Below are 25823 nucleotides of genomic sequence, written 5' to 3'. Positions count from 1 at the left end.
ATTTTTTTGAAAATACGTTTGATGTGGAGAGTTTTGTTTATGAAAAGACCATTCTAAAATTTCTAAATCCTATAACAGTTCGTTTTCAGGGAAACTGGATCTTCCACCTCTCTCCTATTACTCCTACCATATTATTATTTATTTATTTAATCCTTTATTTATAAAGTAAGCAAATTAACTATGTTACATCCTTTATTGCACAAATTTATAAATAAGTGTACAAACGGTGGACTTAATGCTAAAAGCATTTTCTACCAGTCAACCCACAGGAAGTACAGGAGAAACTATGTTGAAGGTTTTTATTTATTTTTATTTTATTCCTTTATTGCACACATATAAGAATAAGTGTACAAAGGGTGGACTTAATGCTACAAGCATTTTAGTAACAAGGAAGAAAGAGATAAATAAAACAAATCATGTTCAAAACATCGAACGCTATATTCATAGTATAGCTATATTTAGTCTAGAAACAACATTCAAAGTGGCCTAAACATTTCGCCTCGACTGGGGCTCACTGCGACATTTAGTGCCAATTTCTCCATAGTCGGTTAGAGCATAACCAGGGAGTAGTGGTTGACTTTTGACACATCTGTCATGAATTTTATATGGAGATGACGTTTAATTTATAAATCAATCCCTGTCGGTTAGATAACCGACTATGGAAAAATTTGCACCTAAAGGCTTTAGAAAACAACAGCCTTTTTTAAAAAGATACTCTGTTAAAGAAGTAGAAATAAAGCGGACTTTGATACGGAATAAAAATAGGTAATATCTGATATGTACATACATTTATAGTTGGCTTTCAGGTAAATACAATGTTTGAACAAAAACACCCTGTCATCTAATAAACATACTGTGAATGTTAGGGGGAATATTAACAGAACAATAGAATAAGAATTATGTATTCTAACAAAACTTAATTCACCTTTAGGCTTTAGGTCACATAATCTAAAATAATATTTTTTTACAGTAAATACGTATTTTTTCTAAATAATTAAAGCTAACATTGAATTTAAAGCTTGATATCCACTTACAAATACAACACATAATAATAGTTTTTAAAAGTATTAAACTAATTAAATATGTAGGTACTCATTGATCAATAATAATATTATCTAAAATACATGATGGATGTTAAAACTCCAACTACTTAGGTTCTTACTAATTATAAAATAAAAACAATTGAATTTAAAATGCACGGTGACAATTATTTTTAGACATCATATTATTATATACCAATATAAATGTATCCACGTGTAGTTATAATGTAGGTACCGATTTTTTTCTTATAATAGGTGGTTCAGAAAATTTCATTGAGGATTTCAGGTTATTTTTATGTTGTATCTCACGTAGAAGGAATGAAAAAACTCGGAATTCGTCGAGATTGTAACTAAACCTCGTTTTAGCTTTACCTTGGTAAATTATGTCATCATAATGTACGAACGTCACAGTATTTCAAGCTTTGGTTATTTTTACGATATAAGTAGGTACATTTCATAATAATATTAATAAACGAACAGACAACATGTAACACAGATAAATATGGACGTGAACCTACTTTAGCGTACTGGACCTCCGTAACTTTCATATATTGTCCAATGTTGTGCATTTTTTTACAATATTTGTATATAACAATAATTATCATTTAGGCCAATTTTTTACACATTATCATAGACAACACACACGATTATTATTAGCTATGGATGTTAAGTCCAATACAGAGAGAAATTTATAATTTTCATATTTGAAAATGCTACAGTCATAGAAAAACATCGATTTTCATTCGTCTACGCAAATGTATATGAAAACACTCAATATCATATAATATCCAATTACAATAATACGCTGTAAATACCATCTTAAACTTTAAATGTTACTTTACTTATTCTCTTTTGAATACTCCCAAATAAAGTAAACTTGAAATTTTACTCTGTCTACCATACCTATCCGTAATTTTCTACGTTTCCTCAATTTAATTTATCACAGGCTTTCTCTCACACCTTACCCTAAGGGTCACTTCACATTGCACCTTCTTTTCAAATAGCGTTTCTTGTAGAAAATTCATCAAGATAACAAACTCAGGAACTCATTCACAAAGCTTTTGATACAGACACCAGCTAATATTGTTCCTTTTCAAGTCATAGTCTCTTATACCTATAACCTAATATTATGTAACATCAATTATGTACACGATACAAGTTATTAATGAAAATATCGCCATATGGAATAGGTTTTGAATATTTCAATCGTATCTCGTATTAGGTCAGGCGTGCCTCAAGGAGGATACCTTGGCCCGGAACTTTTCGTCTTCTACACCTCTTGGATTCTCTTCATGAATTTCGACATAGAAGGTTCAAAGGGTACTTAGAAGATAATAGTTAGGTCTCTTAGCAGTCGTTCGGCCACCTCGATGGATGGCCAGCCACGGATCACATAACACAACAGCTTTTGGCACGTCCTTTTAGTTCGGCCTTCAGGTCACGCTTGCTTTTGCTTCGGCCGACCTTCTGAAACAAATGACAGAATAATTAGACCAATAATTCCGCATAGTTAAACATTTTTACATACGAGACTCACATCACAAGACAACTAAGATACGAGAGTAATTAAAAGCGTAAAAGTTCAAAAGAGGTTGAAAATAAACACGTAGACAAGTTTTAGAAACGTTTACCTTTAAATTTGTTTTTTCATAATTTTGTTTCTCCATAGGTAAAGCTAAGGAAATAGAGATTTGGATAATATAACACATAATTATTATACTCTTAAGATTCATTTTATTCTAGGAAAACAGTGTGAATTTAATAAATGGTCCAGGATTTTATTGACCAAATTATAGATATTTTATCTGTTCTTTTGTTATTTACATTTACTATTTTATCTGTTGATTTACCGTATTCATAGGCATTATCTATACCTTTTATTCGGGATTTATAATTTAATTTTATTGAATTTTAGCAGATGATGTGTTGTTTACTATGTTTTCTTGCCATATATTTTTATTACCTGTTGCTGTTTGCCTGGTTGCTTGTTGAGTTTCCCGAGGGCGGCTAGGGCTGCCACTTCGAAGGCGTCCTTCACTCCTTTGCTGGACGCCCTGGCTGATGTCTCCACGTATGTGGTGGCCCCGAGCTGTCTCGCCACTGATAAGGCCTGAAAAGATGATGAAGGTCAAATTATTGTTGATGAAATGGTGAGGGAAGTCAACGGTACGTTTTTTTCTTGGTTACATGAAGCAGGTTGTTAAAAACCTGAGATGTGTAACTTGCAAGATCTAAATAGTGTCTGACATCAAAATAAGTGAATCAGTCAATGAAGGAGTTGGAAATAATGGACAAAGATGCCACTGATGATGATAATCTTGCCAAGTCAAAGTTGGAGACATACGTCATTGACGAACAATTTTATTGTATGAATGTTAATCCAGGCAAAGAATTCAGGGCAACAGTTGAATGTATATCATTCAATAAAAACTAAAACAATAACACAATCGTATTTCTTAATGGCAATGGAAGGCCTAATTAATACGCTCCATATGCTCGCCAATTGAGCAATCCTCAATTGGAGTGACCTCGCATAGTTTTCACAATTTGATCACCTAGCAAGCAGAGTCGGTGTCACATTTCCAACAACAAGTCAAGAGGTCTGTGACATGATAAATATTATACTTTGAATAGTTCGCATATTATATTATGTCATAATTTGAGCTTATAGGTACTTAGTGCTTAGTTTAAAAATTCTGGAATTCTCGCGGTACCTTTAAGGGCCCCTAGAATCCCTGGCCTTTGTGAAAAACTAAGGGCGAGGCCCCATTTGTGCGTTGCGCTGCGTAAGTCGTCAATGGGGCATGTCATAAAAATATATTGAAAACTACGCAGCAACGACGCTGCAACGCTGCGCAACGCCCTAATAAGTATTTTTGGTTTACCGTTTTTTAGGCGGAAACCTGGCTTACTCCTTGCTCCTTAATTTCAGTATGGTAGAATTTTCGCGGAACCCTGGAGGGCTTCTGGAATCCCTGGCTTCCTTAGGGAAATGCTGGTCCTCTAGAATTCCAGGATTTCTTAAGACACTAACCGGGAGCCGCTGGTCCTCTGGAATCTCTAGGTTCTTTAGCACGCTAATCGGGATCATTTGGTCTACACCAAGAATCTGTCCATAATCTTAGTTCAATATGGTTCCCTACCTCTTCGCTAGTGACGGGGTGCATCTTCAGCTTGGCCAGCATGGCGAGAGTTTCCTGGTCGTGGCGCAGGTCCGCCTTGCAGCCGCACAGCAGCACTGGAGCCGAGCCCCCGTGCGTGCGGACTTCGCGGTACCACTGTGGGAAGAGAAGGGGAGGTTACTAAGATATGGTAAGCATAATTTGTAGACATAAAACACGGATAATTTTTTTTTTAAAATCTGACACATATTTACAAATGGCGGTCTTATCGCTTAAAGCGATTTTTTATGATTAGATATTTTAGCGCTTCTTACAGTTTTTTACTAAGCAACAACAAAGTATTGGGTTTCTTGCATGGCCTCCATAGTTACAGCTCAAGTTACAGTCACATTACAAGAGCCGGCTGAAAACTAGAGCTGTGGCCTTTATTGTCTACAGCACAAGCTGAGCTGGTGCCTTTTTGAGCAACTTTTTACTCTGACTTCTGTATTATATTTTACTGTATTTCTTGCTATTTCCAGTGGCGGAAATACCAACCTTAGCAGCGGCATTGTGCAGTGTCTCAGGCTCGCCGATGTTGAAGCAGAGCACGAAGATTTTAGCTTCGGAGTAGGCGAGCGGCCGCACCGTGTCGTACGAACTTGTACCTACGGAGAAAATAAATAGAGATTAGTTTCTATAGGTAGTTGCTACAATATTATGTTTAAGGGGATAGGCGTATGTCCTGATATCCATCGATTTCGCATATTTTTTGTTAGTATTAGCTCTTATGGGTACCATTCCTGTTTTCCGAGGAACACTTAGGGCGAGGCCGCATTAGTGCGTTGTGCTGACCGATTTCAGTATTTTTCAGTTACAAATATAGGTACAAACATTATTACCCCTTTACAAGTAGCCTATGTTAAATTTTTAATCTTAAAAGCCTCCCATCTTATAAGTACCCCTATTTCAGATTTAAATAGTTACAATTCAATTCATTCATTGCAAAATTCATGTTTCCTGAATATTAATTTGTGGGCGTTTAATCTTCGTCAGCTTATTGAACGATGAAAGATGTGGTATGCTTTAGTTTTGGATTTTGATAGCTATAATATTTTACTTACTGCTATGTAGTCGATATACCTACAGGTTATTCTCAATCTAGCAATGAAGACACAATAATAATTACAGTAAAAATAGCTGTTTAGAAAAAAATACAATGATCTTTTTAAAGTTTTCCGATAAAAGTGTCGTAATTTTTTTACTGGCGTGAAATGGTAATGCTGTAGTATAATTAATAGCTGAGCCTCTAGCACAGTGTTAATTGCTATTAACAAAATGAAAAAAGTTTAGGTTTCTTTAATGTATGTCATCTTCATCAATTACCTGTCAAAAGATTAATGATAGTTTCCGCTAGGGGCGCCACTTTGTATGCGAGAAAACGTAAACTTTTGTTTTTGCTAAGATAAATATCACATGTCCCCATATTTCCAATGTTCATCAATACATAGGTACATAATATTACCTTGACAAGTAACAATGCTACCCTAAACCGTATCTCTCGAGATGAAATGATTAATTCCCTTTAATCCAGTTAACGAATGGTTAAGGCTACCGAGCATCTACCAAGTTGATTGAGTAAAGACCCTCCGTAGAGTATCTATTTAAGACGGTAGCGCACTGGGACTGTTAAGACAGGATTAAGGTTTCGGTAACAGGTAACATCTCCTTTTAGTAATAAGTTATATCTGCCATGCCACAGAAATTATACACTTACACAGACCTGTATTTACACAGGTCTGTGTACACTTACGAGCAAAGTGACAGTTCAATTTACAAAATTGCGTCGGGTGCGTATTGCGACGTATAAAAACGAAATGTATAATTTCACATTAATAACGTTCACAACATATAATGAACGTTACGTATAACAACAAAATCTATATTTTCATAAGGTATAAGATTCAATTGGTATAACGTACATTTTATATAAAATCAAAATATATAATACTTACGAGGACTAATATCAATTCGTATAACATACATTACGTATATCGATTAAAATATATACTATCATTTAGTATAAAGTTCATAATCTGTGTTTAATTACCCAACACCGTCAAATCCCCTAGCACCAAAACCTAAAGATAGGTACGACGACGAGCAAAGCGAGGAGGAGCGTGTTAGGTGCACATGTTCGTCGAAACCAAAGCGGAGCGCAGCGAAGCGGAGCGGAGCGTCTCCCCACATAGCTCCAATAATAATAATAATGTCAAAACCCCTAGTACCAAAACCTGAAGATAGGTGCGACGACGAGCAAAGCGAGGAGGAGCGTGTTAGGTGCACATGTTCGTCGAAACCAAAGCGGAGCGCAGCGAAGCGGAGCGGAGCGTCTCCCCACATAGCTCCAATAATAATAATAATGTCAAAACCCCTAGTACCAAAACCTAAAGATAGGTGCGACGACGAGCAAAGCGAGGAGGAGCGTGTTAGGTGCACATGTTCGTCGAAACCAAAGCGGAGCGCAGCGAAGCGGAGCGGAGCGTCTCCCCACATAGCTCCAATAATAATAATAATGTCAAAACCCCTAGTACCAAAACCTAAAGATAGGTGCGACGACGAGCAAAGCGAGGAGGAGCGTGTTAGGTGCACATGTTCGTCGAAACCAAAGCGGAGCGCAGCGAAGCGGAGCGGAGCGTCTCCCCAAATAGCGCCAATAATAATAATAATGTCAAAACCCCTAGTACCAAAACCTAAAGATAGGTGCGACGACGAGCAAAGCGAGGAGGAGCGTGTTAGGTGCACATGTTCGGCGAAACTAAAGCGGAGCGCAGCGAAGCGGAGCGGAGCGTTCCCCACACATAACGTCAATAATAATGAAAATACGATACGACAATCTTTTATACTTTTTGTGCATTATACATTATGATAATTATATCCGTTGTAGAATATATGTTATAAACGTTATGCATTTTAATCGTTATATCAATTGAAATTATACTTTTTGAACGTTATTCTTAACGAAATTATGTATTTAGTAATTATGCCCTTCGTTTGTTATGCACAGTGATCGTTATACTTAATAAATTTATATCATATGGGCGTATACCTTGTGAATGTTATACCATTCGTTTTTATACCTCGTATTACTTACCCAATTGCGTCACTACTTAACTTTTTATTCAACATTTTTTGTTTACATTTTTAATTTATAATATTCTGGTGCACATTTATATGTATTCAATATTGCAGACAGCATCATTAAGCTAGATAGTCTTTTCTGTAATTTGGTGCATTGTCACTGGAACTTTTTCATTGCTCGTGAGTGTAATTTTAGTAGCGATTGAATTCAAGCTGGTAGAAAATAGTTGGCTGATATACTTATTAATAATAAACCTATATCAAAACCTGCATTTGCTGTCGTATAAACTCAGCTTAACTATAAATTCAGTAGATAGATAAATTAAAATCAATTTACAGGAAGCGTCGACATTTGCACTTCCTGAAGTGGGTCAGTGCCCAGAGCCGCCATTACACTGAAATCTAAACCGCACTTGGTCGCGGAATGCACTTACATTCGTTGTTTACGGGTTTACTCATTCATTGCTACCGCACCCTTAGCATTTATACTCAGTCACGTAAAACGTGAATGTTGTGTTCTATTTAACTTTTTATTTATGTTATTTTATTTAATACTTTATTGCACAAATATTTTTATTGCTCGTGAGTGAGTGTATTTAACGTTTGTCTGCATGTCATCAGATGGGCCTCCTCGTAATTCAGGATGAAGTGCCAATCAAGTCCGTTTTAAAAACTACTAAAATACAGATTATCAATCAGCATATTTTTTTAAAAATTATTATCAGTAGCCAAATACAGTGTCACAAACTTATCCTGTTCCGGTGAGAGCTCACGTAAATGTTTAATATTTCTTCATTCTATAGAATTTTAAGTTTGCCAGTAGGGGTAATTCGCTCTTGTGGTTTTAATAAACCCATGTACCTAATCTATTTATATCAATATAATACATATAATTCATTAGTAAGTAATATGAGATATGGATCAATTTAGTTCGCTCTCAACGGAATAGATAAGTTTGTCGCATTGTATATATAATTAGAAATAATCTTTGCAAAATTAATGATGTTACTTTTAAATTTTAACGCAAATTCAATCCATTTCAAATGTGGCTATCAACCATTTGCGGTCACAGATACAAGGGCTATTTGTAGATCAAAGCGTGTTCAATATGGCCGTACACAATACGCCGTGTGCACAATGTTGATGTTAGATATAAGCCATTGTGGGGGTTTAGAGCTGTGAGATAATCCGGGGGATATGTTTGATCTTGATCCAATATCTTGTAGCTAATCACGTGATGAATTGATACGTGATGTTTATTATCTTCATAACTTTTATAACTATGTATACCTACGTCTGTAGTACCGCCTTTTTGCTGATAATAATTGTATTCACTTGATAGGTGGTAATCTGTCTCCAAATGTTTGAGCTACTGAGTACAGTGTACTACAGATCTACAAAATAAAAATCGAGCACCGTAAATAGTCATAATTATCAAAGTCGCTCCCCCGTAGAATTCCGTCCGTCAACGCCCCATTGAGGTTAGGCCGGGACAGTATCCTCCAGGTGCTCCTGTCTGCAGCAGTGTGAAGAGCTTCGTGCAGGCGGAGTTGCAGATGAGATTGGGTTTGGCCACACCATCTAGCAGGAGCACGAGTCCTTTGTCTTTTCTCCTTAACTTTACCCAACATTATAATTATTTTTCCCCAGGGAATCTGGGCAAATAGTAGTACAGAAGTATTTTTAACTGCGTGTTTTTATTGACACGCCAAAAATACCTACTAGTAGGTACTAGATTAAAATAGGTTGCGAACCCATGCAATAAACCAAAGATATTATAAAGTTTGGAACCCATGCAATAAACCATCGAAATACAGGGTGGTGTGAGTAAATAGGTCAGTGAATTCGACATCTCCGTGTTATTGCTGCACCTCTGGTACATTCACTGCATACTGAGGTCCTGTTTGCAGGTTCACAGTTCAGTGATCGGCGAAATGTTATGCCGAATATCGATGAATTATTGCACTGAAACTAGGTGTTTTCACGCTACACGAAATACTATAATCTTTAATTTAATAATTAGGTTTTATTTATTAGATTATAAATAATGTGTTCATCAAAACAATTACCTACTTACTTTAGTACATACTTATGTAAGTAAAACTATAAAATGCTTTAAGCATTAAGTCCACCTTTTGTACATTTATATCTCTCATATTTGTCCAATAAAGTATTAGATAAATAAATAAATATAACGCTGTTTTTTTTTCCGTAATTTTTGCGCATCAAAAAACTGGTCCTTAGACAGACAAGGCTTACACATAGCTTCTTTCTCAGTACTGAGTACCAACCATTCGACCCTTCTTGTCTTTACTACTTAATCAAATCACATAATATTATGTACCAAGGTCTAGGTACGAGTACATATATTACCTGCATAAAGACAACCAAAATAACCTCGAGCGCTGCACAAGAGACACGAGGCGACGCTAATCGAATGGAATCTGTTACCCTCCGATTGAGCACATTTGGTTGAGAGATTGGCTTCCCACCGGGCATGCCTCGGTGAACGGCTGTGATCATCCATCCGAGAACTGTTCATTTGCAGTTCGATTCGACTGGGTTTTAATTAAAATTAATAAAATCGAGACCAAGAGTTTCTGTGGCGGATAGTGTTATCTTTATGCAAAAACATTCAAGGTTATGTCGTCACCGCATAAAGTTGACTGTGTATAGTGATTTGTATTTTCGCAACAGAGTACATCGCCGAAATAGCTCAGTTGGGAGAGCGTTAGACTGAAGATCTAAAGGTCCCCGGTTCAATCCCGGGTTTCGGCAGAATCTTCTTTTGTTTTTTCGTATTTTTTTAACAAAATGTATACTGAATTGATACTAGTCTAGTAAACTGTATTTATATATTCAGACGATTAGATAACGAAATAGTGATTTTGATATGTGTACATTTTGTTATTATAAATAGGTACAACCTCATAATGTTACAATTTTTATATTAATTTATAAATTATATTTACATTATTAAATGGCATACATACTTATTATTTACCTAACCTACAAACTACTGAAACTAACAAGATACCTACTTAGCACCGAAAATAATTTTCAGCGAAAAAAGTGTTTAGTAAACAAAATACAGGTGCTAAAGAAAACAACGCTGATACATAAACATGAGGTGGGACGTGACCGTTAGTGTAATATATTTAGAGTTTAGAATAAAACAACAGAGTGTTGAGAAATAAACGGCTTTTCCAGAGTAGCGGACCACTAGTGTGGAGTAGGCTTCTACTGGAAAGCATAGAAATGGCATCTATATAGACGCATTATTGAGTTTTAACCTTCCCGTTAAATGCAAAATTTAAACCTGTTACTTAGCAGTGGTTGGTGTTTCAATATTAGGTAGATATAAGTAGTTATCATTTATTTATTTTTATTTATTTATTAGGTTCACCAACATCAGTTACATTATACAATCACTGTTTTAAAACTAGACTTAAAACTAAATGCACTGATAATTATAGGTGTACACTACATGTAAAATTAAGGCTTCTTCTACTTATCATACTAATGAAACTCTCGAGGTCTCTGAAACTGACTTTTCATCCCAAAATTATTGACTCTACATCTCATCTAAAACCTTTCAAATAAATTGCCCTCTAGGTACTGCGAAAATCGGTTCAGCCGTTGGAGAGCTACGCTAGCACAGACAGATACACAGCCACATTAAACTTATAACAGTCCTCTTTTTTCGTCGAGGGTTAAAAACTTAACCTATATCAGCCCCAAAGACCAGATATACCCAACCAATAATAACTAATAGCATTCCCGTTTCCACTTCCACACAATGTAGCCCCGGGAGCGAGGGGTCGTCGTCCTCCCCACAGTTCGCAAGATCAACCGCCGCCGTACACTCAACACAAGATATAGGTAACCCCCAACAGCGCTAACAGGTTGTAATGTAAGAAGTCATAGGTGAAAGATCTGTTGCAGACGAAGGAACTAGACGAGGTTGTCGAAGAATATTCAATCTATATTAAATACAAAGACGAAAGATATTAAATACAAATATAAAGACGACCGAATGGCGTAGTGGTTAGTGACCCTGACTACTGAGCCGATGGTCCCGGGTTCGATTCCCGGCTGGGGCAGATATTTGTTTAAACACAGATATTTGTTCTCGGGTCTTGGATGTGCCCGCAAAATGGCAATAGGCCCGCCCCCTATTACATTGGGACTAACATACACTCTGGCGAAAAGTGGGTGCAGCAATGCACCTCTGCCTACCCCGCAAGGGAGTACATTAGTACAAGGCGTGAGTGCGTGTTTTTTTTATTATTTTTTTTATTAAATAGTCTAACCCTTTAAGGCAGCGTTCCCACTACGCCGGACCGGCAGATCTGCCGAAAACCGGACACCGGACAGAGTGTTCACATTACATCGGATCCCGGAAGAAATTCAGACAGTCCTCACCCTCAGTTGAATTTGGACCTGCGCGCACAATGGACGACGAAATTGTTGTGTTGTGGTGGTATCTTAATAGAAGGCAAAATAAAAGAAAACATTGGGTGCACCCTATTTTACGGGAAAGATTTTCACTAGTGTTTGTCTTTATAGACGTCTTCGGTCTTATCCCACAGAACAGGTCTCTCTTGGACAAGTGTAATTAAAGTTTCTGCTTGAATATCCATGCTAAACGTCTACTTTTACCAGAACATGCGAGCCGAATGACGTGAGTGGAACACGGGCGGGGCGAGGGGAGCACGAGCGGGGCGAGCGGGGGACAGATACCGGCACAAACTCGTTCACATTACTCCGGGCCCGGTCGTTCTACCGGCAATTCGTAGTGACAAAACGTTCGGTAGAAATGCCGGGCTCGGCAAAAATGCCGGACCCGGGATAATGTGAATAGCTTCATATAAATTGTACAGCCACTAGCTCTTCCGGCAGATTTACCGGCGCGGCAGATCTGCCGGTCCGGCGTAGTGGGAACGCTGCCTTAGATTAACGCTATACTAACAAGACGGAGTATCGCACACAAAAAAGCAACAAAAAATGACCGGTTTATGCTTATTGTCAAACGGTTTTAAGTTTAACCTAATGACAACCATTGTACCAATGAATAAAGTCACCAATCTTCTAACGGAACTAATTCAAAATAAGAGCTCAGTGAAAGAAGTGGGGTGTTATTTGTCGAGACATTTCTTTTGACCTGACTCCATCTTGTTCGTAGGTACATTGTTAATCTAAGACCAAAGTATATTTCGTATAAAACTAAGGATAGATCACAATCTACTTAAAGTTTTTGTGTTTAAGGTACCTTGTAGGTAAGCACTGAGATTTATTAAATAAAACAGAATAAAATGTGATCTACGACTAATAAACCTAAACTAAAATAGTACCTATAAATATTAAGATATTATAAAACTATAAAGCAGTATTTAAGTAGTAGTAGTACATATTTAGTTTTCTTTGCTAAAATTGTCTTAACTAAGTTCTTTTTTTTTGCACTCCCATACATTTTACTCCCTGTACCTCCTGCAGGTTGACTGGTAGAAAATGCTTTTAGCATTAAGTCCACCTAATTGTACATAATTACTTTTGTATATTGTGCAATGAAGAAAAATAAATAAAAAAAAAAGCACTTATATCTGGTGTAACCTGTACCTAGCCCACAGTTACATCCCAGCTTAACTGTTGATGGCGTCTCGTTTATTTACTTTCTATAACCATATAAGTAGGTATATAATGTAAGTACCGCTCAGGTTGTAGAAATAAACTTTAGAATAAAGTCTAGGCACATACAAGTCTATTGCTTTCATAGATGTCGATAGACCAGTAAATCTTAACCCCCTTATTCATAGAAAAGTTACAATACGTTTTAACAAATACAATTTGTTCTTTGACAGAGAGGGACAAAACAGTTTATTAGTTAAAACGTTCTGTAACTTCTCTATGAATAAGGGGGTAAGTGTTTTTGCTACCTTCTGATATATATAGATATAGATAGAATATTCTTTATTTGTACACACACATAAAATAAACTTACTTAACTTAAATACTAACACATTTATGTACAAAAATGGCGGTCTTATCGCTTAAAGCGATTTTTTCCAGCCAACCTTAGGGCGGAAGGATATTTTGATCAAAGATATATTCGTGATACACTGTGTAGTTAGGTGTAAACATAAAGGCTTCATATAACATTTCCATACACAAATTGTCCTGAATGCAGTGACAGCGGATTCTATTCCAGCTCGCAGTGTGAACAGTAGTTTCACTACGACTATTAGTTAGGCTCCTGCCGATTAGTCGGATCTATAGGTGTGTCGTTGACGTTTCCATTAGCGCGAGCTTCCAATGTATTGTCTATGGTTCGGCTCAGCTGATAGGGGTTAAATTTTATCAGTGATATCCCCGTTGGCGGGTACCTAAATATAATATGCCCTTTATATTGAGCAATTAATTTGTTTTTTTGTGTGTGATGTTATGTTGCATCCTTTATCGTTTTATCCTTTATCTAAAGGTAAAAGTAGATATTTATCTTCTTTAGCCTCAATCTTGAATAAGGGAGCGTCGGCAAAAGCAAAAAAACTACCTCATTTAAAATACGTCCGTGCAAAACAACGGGTAGCGTTAGCGAAATTAAATTAACATAACTTGGTAATTGAATTGTTTTGAGTACTGTACAAGCAATCCAATCCAATTTAGCGACTCTTATGTGATGTGGCGAAATGATAATAATTTAATGGAGTATGCTGATGTGTATCGTCATATCATTTTACCACAATGGTTGTACTACAATACATGAATACATAGGTACGGCCAACGCCCGTCAGAACGTTTTGTCATAAGAAAATGGCACCCGCTCGCTGGCCCTAATTCATACAAATTATGACAGATTTATGAGATTTTAGGGGCAACGCGAGAGTGTCATTTTCTAGAACGGTTGGGCCTGTCCTTACGCTAGTAATATATAAGTCAATGGGTACGGCAGGGTGCTACAAAAGTGGTATGAAGAAGAGGTGATGCATTTTTTCTTTCACGCAACAGGTTTAGAAGAAAGGTTGTGTGGTAGAGATTGCTTTAAGCAAAGAAGCCGACTTTTTGTGGTGTTTTATTTATAAATTATTTTGTAAAAAAATATTTTCATGGTTCGATATAATGATGAGTATTCTATTCTATACTCTATTCTAGACCAATAGTTATTCAGAATGATTCGCTTATCTAAATAACATGATTTAAAATGAAAATTATGCTGTAAAATCTGTTATAAAACTACATCGCTCACTACTAGTAAGTATATATGAAATTTACACAATTATGTTGTTTACATTATATTGTAAACATATGTATACATATACGTATTTCGTTATATTCTCGTGTATAATCAATCAGACGGGAGTACCAATACCAACAGAGTGGGCTAGCCGGCTGTAAACAACAGACTATTCCGATCATAGACTTAGTATATACTAGCGTATAGACGAACTGACAGATCGATAAAACGTGACCAATTTTGATTTTTCAGTGTGTGCATTAGCTAGTGATGTACCTTTCTTTACTTTGGAGGACCATCGATAAGTTATTGAAGTTCGATGTTCGACCCTTGGAGAGAGTTGTTCCATAGACTGTTGTTATCCAGATTATAATTTTGACATAGTGTAAAAAAATGCATAAATAAAAATAAAAACACTTTATTCATAGCTCCTTATTTTATTGACTTTTAAACAGAACAATCTTAGATATATCATCTGTCTGACCCATATTACAGGCCTCGGATGGCCGTGTCTGAGATGTTCCCACATATTTATTTATTTAACTGGTTCATTACAGTTTCGTTTCCTAAATTATTAAGTTTTTTTACATTCATTCTTAAGTCGAATTGCTGCAAATGGTAGAGTTCTTCTTTGGATTCCAACCAACGCGTCCAACTAATCTCAACCACTTTCCTCTTATTATAGTAAAATCTATGGAGGCAATCTGTTGGACAAATTATAGAAAATAATTAGTTTATGTATTTGTTAAAAGATGTACCTGGGCAGTTCTTCTTTTTAACCTACATAACTGTGTCTCCACCAGTTGTGAGGAAAATATCATGAGTTTTACAAATATTTATTTATTTATTTATATTTCAACGTGCATTGTACTAAAAACACAACTGCCGTGAACGTTTACAAAAATATAAATTTATATTTTTGTATTTAAAATTACGTTACAGAGTGGTAAATCCGCGTGACAGAGGTGTATTTCATACGAATCTTGGCTGTCTCCTGCCACTTCATCCTGCGTATATTTCATAATGTTAGAAAAAAAATATATGACGAGATAAAATATACAATTTTATTTAAACTCCAGAAGGTATTACTTATTTAGTAAAACAAAATATTTATTTTAAAAATATTTCTGAAATATTTATAAAAATTGTTGAGAAATTGTCTCTCACCACCCAATGTTTTAGTAGTTACACTCTGTCACGTAGGTTGCCATTTAAAATATTTGTTTGAGCCACTCGTCCTTATTGCCATCGATCAGAGTTTAAGATCTCCTTTTCCCCCTTGGTAAGATTTCCCCTTAGAGATCCAGACACCGCGTATCGGCCACCCGCAAAGTGTGACAGGAGGTGCGTGTGTTTATTCGGCGACAGCTTCGTCACGTAGATAATTGTTAAAATAAAATATATTTAAATTATTATTTTGCTATTTACGCATTGGTAATAACGATTACTTTGCAATCAACATGTGAATAATACATTTTATGTTACTATTTAAATACTATTCGACTTTGCAATACATTTTACCCCTCTGTCACACGACAAATCTGTCACATTCTTACCAAACACTCCAACCTGAGGATATTCATCAACGAAAAATTGAAGAGAAACTACACATTTTGGTTAAAGTACGAAGCGAAAGGAACGTCCAATACACTTGCGCTGCAGTAATAAAAAGTTTCGTTAGTGAAAAAGGTGATTTCGTGCTATTGTTCTCAAGAACAAACGATGAATGTGGTAGACTGTTTAATATGGTGGAGATTGATTTATCGGATGTTTGATGATTTCATTAAAGTCCTTCCAGCTTCTAAGGTAATTAAAAAAGAAAAAAAAATAGTTTTTCAAGTTCTAAGAGCCACTTCTGTACTTTCGAAATATGGCTGATTAAAACTTTAAGAAATTACGTAATTTTTCGTTATATTACTTAAATTTTAGTTTGTCGAAAATATTATTTCTGCAGATTAACATTAATTTATGTAGTTGGAACAAATTTGTCCTTTAAGTTCCTGAAATACGGATATTTCAGTCTCCAGAGGTTCTCAAGTGTGATTTTAATTAGTTATACTAATTATAAAGATATCTCCAGTTAATTCTTTGACTAAATTGAAACCATAATGATTTATATGTAAGTTACTAAATTATTCTTATTAAATAAAACTGTTTTATTCCAAAACCCTGCCAAATATTTAATAGAATAACAACTCTGTCACATCGTTTACCACTTTGTAACGATTGGTGTCTCCTGGTAGTCAACTTATTTTTGGTCGTTTATATGTTATGTTATAAATAGTACAACTTTGGAAAAATCATATTAAATTTAGTCATTGATGTTAACGTCTATGCTGTTAATTTTTTACTGTAATTAGCAGCGAAAAAATATTTATAACAAAAACAAGCTTCATTTTAGCTGAAATTGTGACAGAGTGGTAATAACTACTTAATAAATATTTTGTTATTACTAAAAATCCATTCCTTCATATGTTTTCTAAAATGGTATTTAGTTTATTAGCGTATCAAAAAAGTTTCATTTCAAACGACGAAGACTATCTCGTTAAAAAAAAATAAAAGATAATGTGACGAAGGTGTAATTTTTTGTGCCTTATCCACGTATTATGTCCTTAAAATATTGAAAAAATTGGTAAACTACGCGGCCAACTACCTTTTTCGATAGAATAGACATGAATCTATCATAAAAATGATAAGAGTTCACCAAAAAGCTATAGTTTTTTTTTTCGAATTTGGGATAATTTTTTACTCATTATGTAGGTTAAAAAGAAGAACTGCCCACCTACCTTGCCCTGACAAAATGGTTCTGATACGAGACGTTAAACGCAAGCTAGCATTTATTTTCATAGGTATCATTCAAGATAAAATATCGATAATGATATCGATTAATTTGAGTCAATCCCTAGCGTACATGTAAAATAAATTGATGAAAAATATATCCACTAAAATCATGTAAATTATTAACAAATGGACTTCCACATACACAAAATATGAAAGTAAACATCAGCATTGGCATTATTTTATATTTAATACAGGATAAAAGACCAATTTTAACCAAAAATAAACGGGTCATGGTAGTGATGACGATTTTGGTATTTACCTGTGAAATGTGCAATTTTCAGGATTATTTCTATTATTAACACCACAATCACTCACAGAACATGTAGCCATTGTTGAATACAATTAGATTTACTGAAAATAAACCACGATGTACGCAAAAAATCCAAAATACTAAGGGGTTGTTTTTCCGCGTGCTGAATTGTGACGCTCTGTCTTTCAAAACCAGTCACAGTTTCATTGGATTCGCTATCCTTTTCTATCTTGCCAAATTTCCGTAGGGGATTTTCTTCTCCCTTTCTCGCTTTGTTCGTCTATACGCTAGTATATACTAAGTCTATGATTCCGATATCAATTTTGCACGCACGAGGCCTCCCGAGTAAACACGAACAGTATACAAATATGAATTTATATGGAATTTATTGTGAAACTCATCATGGCGATTGACACGACTGCGGTTTTTGTATTTGAAAGTATAAATAATGCATAATATTATATGTACATACAGGATGTTCAATAACTAGCAAAAGCTCTATTCCACTGAATCGTTTCTAGGTTATCTGTATAATTATTTCAAATAGCTGTTCCCGCAAGCTTCGCTTCGCCTTAAAAAGTTTTCCCGTGGGAATTCCGGGATAAAAAGCAGCCTTTGTTCTTTCTCAGGGTCTAGACTATATGTATACTAAATTTCATTCAAATCCGTTCAGTAGTTTTGGCGTGAAAGAGTAACAGACAGACAGACAGACAGACACAGTTACTTTCACATTTACAATATTAGTTAGGATATGTTACTATGACTATTTTAATCATTTTTTAATTATTTTAATTAATGTGATTTGATTACGAGTACATTTTTAAACTATTGATTAAAATTATTGTTAACATAATGAATATTATAGTTACTTATAATTAATATAATATTTGTAACATAGTTTCTAACGAAATTTTTGACGTGTAATGTAAAAACTTACTAATAAATATGTTTCAATGTTTTCAAAGGTACTTTGGGGGTTTATATTGACGGTGACGATGACGTTATCGCTGCAGTTTCCGTTGTTTTTCCTAATAAGGCCCGGGTCTCCTATTTCCGCCGTAGGTCGCGTCCAGCGTCACTCCGTAGGCCGCGTCACGATGCTCACTATAGAAATGTACTGTTGCGGTCTCCCTCACACGCCGACGTTGGCGCGTAGACGCCGTAGGTAGGCCGTAGGACGTTGATCGAAACGTTTACGTCAAAGTCGGACGCCGCATATAGCATAAAATAGGAGACCCAGGCCTAAGCTTCATACATATAACAACGCGGACACGGGTGTACCCTCGCTTCATAGCGTTTCGCTAGCAACGACTCTATCTTTTGCAATACTTCGTTCGTCGATTTAGAGAGTGACCTCCCAGTATATGAAATACTAGCTGTTCCCGCGCGCTTCACTTCGCCTTAAAAAGTTTTCCCGTGGGAATTCCGGGATAAAACGTATCTTATGTTCTTTCCCAGGGTCTAGACCGTATGTATACCAAATTTCATTCAAATCCGTTCAGTAGTTTTGGCGTGAAAGAGTAACAGACAGACAGACAGACAGACAGACACAGTTACTTTCGCATTTATAATATTAGTTAGGATGAAAGCTACATAAAACATAGTATTACTATGTTCTGCAAACTGAATTACGGCTAACTAGTAAATTGTAACGATTTTCATCTTGGCAAGCAAGTTAATGAAGTTAACATTGTTTACATAAACTAGTTTAGTGGGATACTAAATTGTATTTAGTTACTTGATGAAAACGCGGCTGGGAATATAGCCTGCAAACTTACGTTAAGGCTTTATTGCTCTTGTTCTCAACCATTGACCGAAAAAGAGAAGGTATTATACGTTAGACGTTTACGGTAACGTGTGTACGAAGGGATAGATGGACTGTCTTGAATACGGTTTTTAATATAATATAGATAGGTACATAGGTATTTGTGTAATTTGAATTTAAACATGGACTATATATAAAACAACAATTTATGAAAATATCAGTAAGTATATGAAATATTATTACACTCACGAACAATGGATAAATCGTCAATAATTTAGAAAAAAAACCTAGGTAATAAAGTAGCGAACCAATTCAAGTCGCATGAAAATATCTTTAATAGTCTACTGACTATCCAGTATTTCCAAGTAATTTTAATTTTAATAAGCGTTTCCAATAAGTAATGAAGTTAATATACTTTCTTACGTGTTGTGGCTACATTTATTAGTAGGTACATATACCATGTAATTTATCTTTAATATATAAGTTAAATTGTAGGTACTTGTCTGTTTTGTAGTCCTTAAATAATAATAAAAAAATAAAAAAATATACCAATTCAATTTGCAGTATTAGACAGTTAGTTATATAACTTTAAATGTCTCCGCAATACATATAACATCTTGAAAATATCTACTATACCGACTGGATAGCGATTTGTTTGAATAGCTCACTGCAGGAGTTCCGTTCTACTAATTAGTTCAAATGAAATCTCACACTGTACGACCCTACTATGAACACTTAATTCACATTTAAGTACTTTATGATCAGTAAACAATCATCCACTGCTGGACATAGGCCTCTCCCAAGAAGCGCCACAACACTCGGTCCCCAGCCTTCCTCATCCAGCCGTTATCGCCTAAGGTCGTGGGTCCAGCGTGCAGGAGCGTCCCACACTGCGTTTGCCTGTTCGGTGTGTGGTCTCCACTCGAGAACTCGTCTACCCGTACGTACTATAAGTACTTAGTGCTCAAAATTTTGTCATGGTTTCGGTATTTAAAGAGCCAATGTTATGTTTAGTCTACGTCATAGTAAGGAAATACACTCACGGGCAATGAAAAGGTTCCACAAAGGTTTAGAGAGAAGCACTACATTACTCCTAAGCGGAAAAGGCTAACTTAATGAGTTAATGATGCATTCTGCACCATTAAAGTATATTAAACGGAGCATCAAGATATTACCAACTAAATACGGTAATATTTTATTCAAATTTAAAGGTAAATGTTTAAAAAAATATTGTGTCGGCATTTTGTGAGTGGAACTTTTTCATTGCCCGTGAGTGTATCTTTGGATTCAAAACAAGTGAACAGAATAGGTAGTTCCTCACAGAGTTATGGTTGCACTCAAGTGGATTGAATGGATGACCGCTATACGGTCTGTCGGTCTGTTATAGCACTTATAGCGACAAACGTTGCCACTTCGCTACAGTGTCTTCGTGTTGTTGTTGCCAATAGTGGTGGAGCCACTGTCTTCGTAAAACTACACTCGCTATCAATGAAAAAGATCCAGTTTAGCAGCAAGTTACTCCTAAATGGAAAAGGGATTAATTAACTTAATGACGCAGCGCCGTCGGCAATATTGAAGTAAGTTCATAATATTCTAACTAAAAACGTAAATATTTTCTTAAAAATTTCGATGATACGGTAAATAAATTGGGGCAATTTGGTGTCGACGTTTTGTGTTTTTTTTAACTTGAGTAATATGTACTTAAACATTTCATTTCATTTTTTTTTTAATAAATTACGTGAATATAGAACTGAAACTTCGTCTAGGTATTATTAAATGATAGCAGTATCCACTCTACTTAGGCTATCTATGTTCTAACTAAGTAGTTTCAGCTTGTCGAAAAGTCTAGATTTATAGTCAGTCTGTAGTTTTCAAGTGTTTCAGATAAAGTGGCGGAAGCGGAACCCCTGAAGCGATCCTCTTTCAGTATTTCAGGTAATGCACAGCTTTTGCTGATGCCCTAGACTCTTTTGAAACGTTCACCAAAGTTTTCAAATTATAATATCCGTACTTGTGTAGTTGTGGTGTATTATTCGAGAAATGAAAAAGTTCCAGCGGTAATAGCACCAAATTACTCCTAAACGGAAAATAGGTACTAGCTTAATGACGCCTTCTGCGATATTGAAGCATATTTAACAGCGCATTGAAATATGATCAGCTAAAAAGGTAAGTGGATATTTTTCATAAATTCTAATTGGAGTTATTTGGTGACGACATTTTGTAAGTAGAACATTTTCATTGCCCGTCAGTATAATTTGGCATCCATAGAGCATCTTACTGCACCCATTTTCCAACACCCTGTATATAAACAAAGGCATGAACTCACCGGAAGTGTCCCACACGGAGAAGTTGACCTTGTAGTCGGCGACGGCGCACGCGCACCCGTACTTCTCGAACCCCGTCGGGGAGTATGCCTGCAACAAACAATACAGTAATAAATAACCACAAAAAAAAATCACGAGTTTTGAAAGATTATCATAAAAAGCATCACGTCTCCACTGCTGGTCCACTTCCAATGAAAGAAGGGGTGAGAACTGAGTATGTTAATTACTGTTAGAGTACATCTAAAACCCGAAAAAAAACTACCCTGATCAACATAACGTGTTCCCCATTCCACGTGATTGATTCAATCCATTTTCCATTTTAAAATTAACGATTTCAACCATAATTTCAACATTATAGCGCTCCATAAATACAAAATTTTCTCGATTAACTGAGCAGATAAGAGAGCGACTGAAAAGCTGAAATTTTCCACCGATTCATAAATCCTTTATAAATAATGCTTATCAGACCGAAATTATTTTCAAATTGAGATGAATCGCTGAAGGCATCTTTTAAATATGTATTTAAGAGCAAAGTGGTTTAACAACGGGGAAACTTCCTTATCTGTATTTCATTTTAATGATTATTTACTGACTAACGATCACGAATTTCAATAAATTTCTTGTCTTTGGTATAAAAAATACAACATTTCATGTAGTACTCAAACTGAAAAATAAAATCCTATCTATCAAAATATAAAATATTTCTGTACTAAACTACTGCATAGACATTACTAAAAATAGGAAAATAAACAATGAATACGAATACAAGGCTATTTATTCATTCTTCCGACTGTACTTGACATAAAAAGTGCAGCAACTACGCAGCTTTTACCCGAGAGCACACTTGAGCTTATTTCAAAGAGGAAAGTGGCTATTCTTTTCCCCCGTGCCGATCTATTTTTCTACGTAACATCGTTTTCGCCTTTCAACCCTTACGTTTTACAACGTTTAGCTAACGTTAAAAGAGCAGACGTTGTTAGAAATTACAGTTTATTAAAATGTGAACTGCCTTATTGTCTCTTTTTATTATTAACAAGTTGTTAACCTATATTAGTTGGCAGAAAGGATCACAGGAAAAAAATGCATCTATACAACTTTATTAAAAAAATTACCAATTACTTAGTTAAAAAAATAAGTTTATATAGTTATAAAACCACACTTTTGGTCGGGTGTGATTGCCAAAAGTACTTCAATAGGAAAAAGAAACCCTTATAAAACCGATATCGTATCAGTATCACACATAAAAAATATAAGGTCCATTTCATTTCGCTTGTAGCATTTCAAAGCGGGGTGAGGGGCGCGGGGCGAGGGGGCGGGGGTGGCAATACAATGGATAATATGCGGGTAAACGACCCCGGGTTACTTAAGATCTAGAATCTAGATCTAGCTTAGGTCAACGGTTTCATCAAGTTGAGGTAATATCGTACTGCTAGCGTGGTGACCAATATCCTAAGGTCCTTATATTAGATTTCTTGCCTCACTTTGCGAATGAGCTACACAAACACGTAAATTAATCAATATTTTCATACCTGTATTAAAATAAAAATTGATTACACGAAACAACGGGAAATATAGGTTCAAATTAACTTTGCCCCGACTTAACTACAAATCTACCACAACTTAAAGAATTTCATCGAGATTTTCTTTCCCACTACCTAACTAAAAGAAAAAGATTCCTTTACACTATCAGTCACTTCTGGTACAGATACCTAATCTTTAAAGTTTCAGGACATAAAGCGAGTGATTCTCGCCTTATTCTGGAGCAGAACAAAAGGGGTTATCTGAGACGGTCTCAGTCGGGCATCCATCACGGCAGCTGGGGGGTCATTCTAAACGAACGAAGGAAAATTGTCACGCAATCGACACACCACGCTTAATATAACGAAAGTTAGCGCTGCAATTTTATTATTGTTATTAAATTCTTTATTACACATTAATCAATTTGTACATAAGCGAACTTAATGCTAAAAGTTAACTTTCAGTTAACCTTGGGCGTTGTGGAGAAAGTGATAGGTAGTGCGAAAGACAATGAGGACAGTTTAATTTTGTTTAATATCTATATTGTTAAACAATTTTGTTTTTGCTCTGTCCCGTGTGCCGCTTGCGTGAAAGTTTTTGTTCGTTAGTTCGTCCATTTGAGAGTGACCCCCTGCAGTGAATCAAGTGGGGAATTTTTACTGCCACCCCGGTGCCGGTGGTATGCACTGCATTCAATTGCTTTCCAACGTTCCGTGGAAATAGAAGGGTGTTATGCAGGTTGTTTAAGGCAAGCTTCCAACTATCGGTATCGTACGAATCGTACCAAAAAGTTTTCCATATAAATATATGGAGAAACGGTGTCGGCAATGTCGATGACGTGGACGCACTTGTGTGAATTTCTATACAAAGAATACTGAATGCGATGCGTCCGTTGAGTATACCATGCCGAAAGGACGCTTACCTTTACAACGATCCCCGACAAATCCTTCTACTTCTATTAATTTTATCACCCGGATGAAGAATTACCCGGCCCGTTTATGTCATTTAACACTACCGAAATGAGAAGTCGCAAAAAACGGTAAACAAACCACCACATTCCCATGGATGCCTTCTTAAACAGGTAGACAGGTAGTTTTTTTTATTCTTCTGCTTATATCGGTCGGTCGCTTTGCTTTTGACACAAAAACGGATGAAAAAAAGGTTTACTCAAGTGGTGCATTGCTCGTTCATTAATTCTTGGCCGGATATTTAGTTTTTGTCGCTTTTTGAGTTACTAATTAGTCGCTAAATGGATACACAATGTTTTGCATCGGTTACGAGTAAGTAGCTTTTTCTATAAACGGATTTTTTTAGTGATACAGATTAAATTGCTAATAAGTAAAGAAGTTAAGACTTTTGAATTCAAAAAACCAACAGGTTCATTAAAATGTCTAAATGGTGGAATAATACTTACAGCAGATATTTGATGAAATAAGTAAGCACCGATTGTGCAAAACTTTTTGTTTTTCCGCAGCGGCAAAGGCGTGCCAACATTCTGCCAATCATGTTTTCACCATTATGAATATTTCACTCCACTTTTACGAGTTTTACGTCTCATTATGTCATAATGCTGTCAAGTCCCTCCCGAGCCGCTTGCGCCTATAATCGTGTTTATTTATTCACATTATTGTAACGGGCTAAGTTGTTTCTCACATTTCCGCACATGAATATTCCCAACTTTACTGTTTTGCGTTGATGCTCAACTGTTTTGAAGTCGGCAAATTTGAATTTAGCGCGTTTATATTGGAGCATTTATCAAGCGAAATAAACGGGGTTGTATTAAATTTATGGTTACACACGACTTGCGCTGCGTGTTAATTTTGATAATTATGTTAATTATCAAAATTAACACGCATTTAATTATAATATGTAGTAAATAATATATGCTTTGCCTGGCATCGTACGTTGTAGCTTTCCACTTACAATCAGGTAGGTGTAAGATCCCAGAGCTATTACTGAGCAATAGAACGTAAAAGTGTAAAAGGCAAATTGCGCTTTCACCAGACTGTGGCATTACGCTCGAGTATCTTTGCCGCAAAAAAAAAACTATAAATTTCCGTTCCATTTTTGAATGCTTAGCGCCAGTTGGTGGCCGCTCGCTCCACGTTGGAGGTCCAGAAGAAAAACGCCACGCCACGCCAAATACAACATTTTTACAGTCCAAATAGGACTCTTACGACGCCGGATTTTAAGAACAAAGTCGAAAGGCTCCTTTACTGTACAATTCTGCTATCGGATACTATTTTGTTTTCTTTTTTAATTGAAGAAGAGTTTCTTACCGTGGCTGGTGCGAAATAGCAAATTTCTTCTTAGTTCTTTAACTCAAGTTCATGCTTAATTACAAAAGTTAGTTGTTTTTTTTGTAAAATACTTTTCTGAAGTTGTTATTGCGTTTTATAATGAGATTTATACTAAGCTGGGTTAGTTTATTTATTACATAAGTTTTATTTATATATTATACTTACCTACTTACTTTTATTACAAAATTTACATTGAAGTAATCTATAATTAGCTTTACGCCCTGGGAGAGAAACCAGTATGTGACACTAGTATAGACTTGGCCTACTTTTGCTAAAAGGTTATTTATGTTACTTCACTAACCTCCCTGAAGA

The 25823-nt window shown here is 35.8% G+C and overlaps 1 protein-coding gene, 1 long non-coding RNA gene and 1 other non-coding gene across 4 annotated transcripts in view; 1 reads left to right on the top strand and 2 right to left on the bottom strand.

The window, feature by feature from the left end:
* Positions 1 to 419: 419 nt before the first annotated feature.
* LOC105395324 (rho-related GTP-binding protein RhoN) overlaps positions 420 to 25823 on the bottom strand; it is a 94250-nt gene continuing 68846 nt past the window's right edge. For both annotated transcript variants that reach the window (XM_048622662.1, XM_048622659.1), the window contains 5 exons: positions 21696 to 21783; positions 4700 to 4809; positions 4184 to 4318; positions 3004 to 3150; positions 420 to 2507 (listed from right to left, as the gene is read on the bottom strand). In XM_048622662.1, coding sequence (XP_048478619.1) covers positions 2430 to 2507; positions 3004 to 3150; positions 4184 to 4318; positions 4700 to 4809; positions 21696 to 21783 — 558 coding nt within the window. In that variant the 3' untranslated portion in view covers positions 420 to 2429. The remainder of the gene's footprint in view (positions 2508 to 3003; positions 3151 to 4183; positions 4319 to 4699; positions 4810 to 21695; positions 21784 to 25823) is intronic.
* Trnaf-gaa lies at positions 9988 to 10060 on the top strand. The gene has a single exon. It is a non-coding gene; the product is annotated as a tRNA-Phe (tRNA).
* LOC125488892 lies at positions 15240 to 17756 on the bottom strand. Its single transcript, XR_007266558.1, has 2 exons — positions 17296 to 17756; positions 15240 to 15271 (listed from the first exon to the last, which is right to left on the bottom strand). It is a non-coding gene; the product is annotated as an uncharacterized LOC125488892 (long non-coding RNA).

The sequence above is a fragment of the Plutella xylostella genome, chromosome 3, assembly GCF_932276165.1.
Source record: "Plutella xylostella chromosome 3, ilPluXylo3.1, whole genome shotgun sequence".
NCBI classification, from domain to species: Eukaryota; Metazoa; Arthropoda; class Insecta; order Lepidoptera; family Plutellidae; genus Plutella; species Plutella xylostella.
This window is presented reverse-complemented; position numbering and strand designations above follow the sequence as displayed.